This window comes from Diuraphis noxia, unplaced genomic scaffold, assembly GCF_037042655.1.
Source record: "Diuraphis noxia isolate RWA-SAM2 unplaced genomic scaffold, SU_Dnox_SAM2 contig0002, whole genome shotgun sequence".
Classification (NCBI taxonomy): domain Eukaryota; kingdom Metazoa; phylum Arthropoda; class Insecta; order Hemiptera; family Aphididae; genus Diuraphis; species Diuraphis noxia.
Genome location: NW_028301712.1, coordinates 79,084,895 through 79,091,017, shown reverse-complemented (window position 1 = coordinate 79,091,017; position 6,123 = coordinate 79,084,895). Strand labels below are relative to the sequence as shown.

The window sequence follows — 6,123 nt, the reverse complement described above, 5'->3', positions numbered from 1 at the left end:
GTTGAAACTAAATAAATATTTTCAAAAAAAAGTATTATCGATAAATGCGTAGGTTATGGCGGTTGGAGGGGACTTCAGCCCGTTTCCCCTCTTATGTACATTACCGGACCACAGGATAAATTATTTTAGTAGGTACATTCCATGATAATATTTGTCATGGTAAATTCCAAAGAGTATTATAAAGTTTTTATCATAGACATATGATATGACTATATATATATATATATATGACTGTGGACACCATGCCCAATCCGCAAGACACATAGTGGAAGAATGCCCCACCAGAGCATTCCCTGGGGGACTGGCAGAGCTGAATAAAATTACCAGGGATGGTATTAATTGGCTTGAAAAATTAGTTATCAATATATAACTGTCTAAGGGCCGTTCTTACAATGTCCGGTTAAGTGTCGATTAAGACTAACCGGTAGAATTCTATCGGTTAACTCATGATAAATTCTTCCGGTTAGTGTTATCAGGCACTAACCGAGCATTGTAAGAATGGCCCTTAGTCTATTATATGTTACCCAGTACCCACCTAGAGTTATTTTAGTATATAATATGTTACTGTATTGTATTATTATTGCCAAAATGTTTATTCCTTTTTTCCTATTTTATTATTATTTTTTTTTTTTAAATTTCATTATTTTATCTATTATTTAATACCATAACTTATAACTTCCATGTTCATAATTTATTTTATTGTTAATGTGTTAATAACATTCATACGAATATATATATATATATATATATATATATATATATATATATATATATTGCTTATATATTATATCTTTGGTTTTTATACATCATTGATAACACTACTTTGATAAGAATTGCTTGTTGTTTGTTTATTGTTTTAGCTTATTAATATTGATTAAAACTTTGTCAACTTACTATTAAGTATTAACACTCACCGGACTGGCCAGTTCGCCACTCGCAAAATATTCGCTTTTCGTTATTGAGCTGTTAATAAATATTTTGATATTTCGTTATCTGTATTCTTTTTTTTTTAGTGTACTCTAGGCCTATAAAATGAATGCTCCTCCGACATTTGAATCGTTTTTGCTGTATGACGGAGAAAAAAAGTGAGTTATATTGAGTTATATTATACCCGTGAATAGTGGCCCCGAATTGTTTAAATTATATAGTATGACTTTATACATCAATGAGTCCCAACCATCATCCTCCTTTTTTTAAAATGTTATGACTAGAAACATATTTGAAATGCTTGGTAATTTATTTTTACAATTTAGTTTAAAAAAAATACTAAATTGATTAAGATTTATCAAGGATGTTTTTCTTTGTGTATATTATGATCAACCATAGACAAATGATTAGATTTTTAACTTTGTAGGTTGTTACTGATAGAAATTGGTTGTCGATATTGGATACTAGAAAGAAAAACAATTTTTATTTACGTTTAATTAAATTGAAGCGAGCGATTTTGTGAGTTACAAATGGACTCAACATACTTAATCTCAGTTTTTTTGTATATAAAAAAAAAAATGGAAATACAAGTTTTTACACAGTTTTGGTATATATATAACCTAACCTAACCTACCATATTAAATATAGCAGCTGTTTTTAATTATTCATATATTGTATTTATTATTATCTTTATATTTAACATTTTTTATACTTACAATTCTGGATTCATAGCCAGACATCTGCAGTACCATACAATAGCCACCCTTCCCCCTATCTTTATATTTCTACTGGGTATGACATCTGTCATAGATAAATTTGGTGGTTCCTGGAATTGACTAACATTGCATTTTGAATTTTAGAATAGTCAAAGAAGTAGATACTAAGGTTACAAATGCAGCAATTTTTACTGTCAACAAAGAAGATCATACTCTGGGAAACATGATCAGGAAGTAAGTATCTGCTTGATAATTATCTTAGTTACCGATTATTATTATTGTGTTAATACTTTATAATGTATTATTTTATTAAATTAGCCAACTTCTTAAAGACCCAAATGTACTTTTTGCTGGATATAAACAACCACATCCACTGGAACATAAATTTGAACTTCGCATACAAACAACATCTGATTATACACCTCAAGATGCTTTAACTAATTCTATAACTGATCTCTTGGCTGAACTTTCTTTGTTTGAAGAACGTTTCAAGGTATTATCTTTAAATAATTAATTTAGATTGCTGTACTTTGATAGAACAGTTAGGTTGGTATATAATATAAAGTGCCCGTATATGACATACATATATCATATCTAATATTATCTATTAAACTACTAAATCTCTTTTGTTTCTGTGTTTAGCACATTAATATTTTCCTACAACATTGGCTTTAGACGCTGTAAGAGATTTAAGTAGCAGGATAAAGTTAGAACAAAATATTGTACTGTAGAAAATTATTTATAAAATCTAAATTAATAAAATCTGTAAGTTATAATGTATATAAAAAAACTTGCTATTAAATTATTGTGATTTTAATCATATAAACAATTTCCCTGTATTTTTATTTATACAATATTATATATTTTAATAATTGTTAATTTACTTGAATGATGTTTTATATTTATTAATTTTTTAACTTTTTTTTCAAGTTTCCATTGAACATAATATTGTTCTCAATATTATTAATGACTTCAAGGTACTTATTCTCTGTTGGCTCTTTATCAGCTGTTTTCTTATTACCTTTATCCTACTAGACCTACTATAATGTTATATTTTTATCACATAGAATAGAATGTCAGTTATAATTAACATCATTTTGTCTATTTAAAAAAAAATATATTTTGTTCTTGTTTTAGTTTTTGTAGGTATTCTTTATCTTTATGAGTTTATATTATGTTCAAAGTATCTAGAACCATGTTACTTAGCCTTAAATACAATTCTTCACAGGAAAATTTGTTATATTTGAAGAACAATACATCTACAACATTTAAAAAAATTGCATTTCATCATTTTTTTCAAATACAATTGGCAATATTCCTTAATCCCCATTAAACATATCAATATCTTTATAAGCATATTTTTATAATTATTTCAACTAACATTTGTATTTTTATTTTTTATTTTTAGGAAGCTTTAAGGGAGAAAAAAGAAGGCCTTGATTAATATGATTTATTCATTTAATGAAGTATATTTAAGGTGTTTATATTAATCATAATTATATGTATTTCTGAATTTATTATAAGTTTTGATAATTACTTAATGTTTTTTTGACTGGTTTTTTTTTCATAATTATAAATTAATTCAAATATCATATTGTACACGATTAGTATATCATAAATTGTTTAGTCAATCAAATATATCACTTTTGATTGTATTTTGTATCTTACTCTGTAGTATTGTACAATTAAATATTTATTTTTAAACTATTACTAGTCTATTAGTTTATATAAATTTAAATTCAGAAGGACAGATGCCACTCAACTATTACATTATAAAGGTATTAATAAATAGTTTTTGTTGTAAAATAAAACTATATAAGATTAATTTGAGAGCTTCAAAACTATTTTAAAATAATTATTTTATTTTGATTGAAATGTCTTTTTAGATTTAATTTTTTAAACCTATTCTGCATTATATATTTTTGAAAGTAATTAATAATAAATATATTAATCATAACTTAAATATTAAATATTATTATTGAAATTTTACCTAAAGTTATTTTTTTTTTCGATAATTCATCAATCTATGTAGTCATTAAAACAAAATATTTATAATTATAAACATAATAAAATATAAATATAATGTTTAATATAATATATTATATAATATTTAAATATTATAATTTATAATATTGATGTTTAACTTAAAACTGTACAATTATTTGTTTAACCTAAGGTTTACGCATAACTGCATAAGTATTTTAAATATTTACCATGTGAATAATTCAATATTAAGAACAAATAAATAAATTTGTAAGATTCAGTAACTTTGGTAGTGTAATAATATCAAATTTGTTTGTGTTAAGTTATTTTTGAAGGTATTTAATTAAGACAGCAAACATAATCTAAAGGTATAATGTATTAAGACTAAAATGCATCAATTATACTGATGCAGTATGGTCGATCGACCTATATAATTATATTTATCTATAATTTGCAATTTATTATAATGTTGGTATAATAAATAGTAAATATTACTATACAAATATTAATGTAATTTTTAATCATATACATTTATAAATCATTAAATGTACAAATATAGTGAAACTTCTATGTTACAAACTTTCATTTGATCAAATTTTCTTTTTAACAAATTATTTTGTAGAACCATAAATTTCAGGCTTCATTAATTCATCATTACAAATACAAATGTGTTATTCTATATAACAAATTTCCCCTTATTATGATTTTTTTTTTTGTTCTCTATGTGACTTTGTTATATGAAAGTTTTACTGTACTATGTATAATTAAATTTGATACTCAATGACAAATTACAATCAAATTTGACAATTTTGAGTATTTTTTATTTTATTACCTAGATTTTGATAGATAATTAAACATATTTTTATTATTTGTTCTAAGGCTTCACAAATACACTATTACATTATAATTGTAACTAATAATGAGTTTATTTGATCATTTTAATAAATGCAATTATAAACTAGTAAACTACTAAGTGCTGATTAGGATTGGGTAGACTAGTGATAATGTTTATCCAATATTCTTGTGTGCTGTACCCCATTGGCCATTAATGGCATTACAATGGTAATAAATAATAGAATTAAGCACCATGTTTACTTAAAAGTTAAAAACATGTACATTGTACATGTATACTGAATACACCATACACTAGATCACTGTTATTGTGTTGCTATGGTGTCTAAAAGTGGATTGGTATTCCTAAAAGTAGAAAGGTAACCAATCTACTATCTACGTTATACTCGCATGTGTTGTCTCCCTGTTACAAGTTCATACCAAACATTAGCAAATTTTAAGTTCAGCAGATCATGTTTAGCTCCGTTAGTTTACAAACTAGGGAGAATTGACCTCTTAAGCAATTTGAAGGTAAGAGTATTATTTAGACGAACTCGTTGGATTTTTCCTATATTCTGATTTGGAAGCGAGTATTTTAAGATGTACATTTTATTTACGATTTTAAAAATAAAAATATATTAAATATAGCAGGTAGGTAACTATTCCGTAAATAAATTTTAATATCAACTTAAAAACTCAAAAATATATGCCCGGTTGTGGCTATTGTCGGTCAATACAGGAATGCATAACATTTAAATTCGGATATAAACCCTATTGTTGCAAAGCGAAAATCCACGGCTGTCTTAAAATTCTTTGAATTCAATTTTTAATAATTGTTCTGAAGTTTTATCAACAATAACAATTTTTTTGCTCCATCGTTCTTAACTCGTTGAAATATATGTTTTATAAAAACAAAAAAATTAAGAAAACCCCCGGTAACTTACTAAATAGTAAAGATCAATGTGTTCCTTCAATTAAACACAAAAACATGCAGTTTCATAGTTGTAAAAATGTATTTAAAGTTTTTATTTTAAACACTGGACATCCACCCTCCTTCCAGTCCTGCCACTCTTACCACTAAGAGAGGAGGGAAATTTAATAAGTGTCCCTGGGCGCATAATTTCTATATATGGTCGGACGGCCTTTATTTAGGTTATAGAATTGATTATAAATAATATTACCTATAGTACCTATTTATAATCAATGCGTATAGCCTTTAGGGAGTACGTAACAGTGGAATTTGTTGTCTCCGTCTTACTAGTGCATAATATAGCAAATTTACGCTCAGCAGAACACTTGTAGCTCCTTTGGTTTAAAAATTACAGTGAATCGACCTATTATGAAACTTGATGGTAAGAACATTATCTGTGTTTGTACGTTGGTTTTTTACGATAGTTCAATATTTAAGTGAGTTATGAGCATTTTTAATGTACTGTATATTATATGCTCAAAACTCACTTAAAAATTGAATTATTGAAAAAGCCAACGTACAAACACAGATAATGTTCTTACCATCAAGTTTCATAATAGGTCGATTCACTGTAATTTTTAAACTAAAGGAGCTACAAGTGTTCTGCTGAGCGTAAATTTGCTATATTACGCACTGGTAAGACGGAGACAACAAATATCACTGTCACGTACTCTTAACTATAATATGTCTATATGG

The 6,123-nt window shown here is 26.0% G+C and overlaps 1 protein-coding gene across 1 annotated transcript; it reads left to right on the top strand.

Annotated features, from left to right (window-relative positions):
- The first annotated feature begins 856 nt into the window (after nucleotides 1-856).
- Nucleotides 857-4,205, top strand: LOC107167033 (DNA-directed RNA polymerase II subunit RPB11). Its single transcript, XM_015515918.2, has 4 exons — nucleotides 857-1,085; nucleotides 1,788-1,877; nucleotides 1,962-2,136; nucleotides 3,052-4,205. The coding sequence occupies exons 1-4, from the start codon at nucleotides 1,033-1,035 to the stop codon at nucleotides 3,085-3,087; spliced, it is 354 nt and encodes a 117-aa protein (XP_015371404.1). The 5' UTR covers nucleotides 857-1,032; the 3' UTR covers nucleotides 3,088-4,205.
- The last annotated feature ends 1,918 nt before the right edge of the window (nucleotides 4,206-6,123 follow it).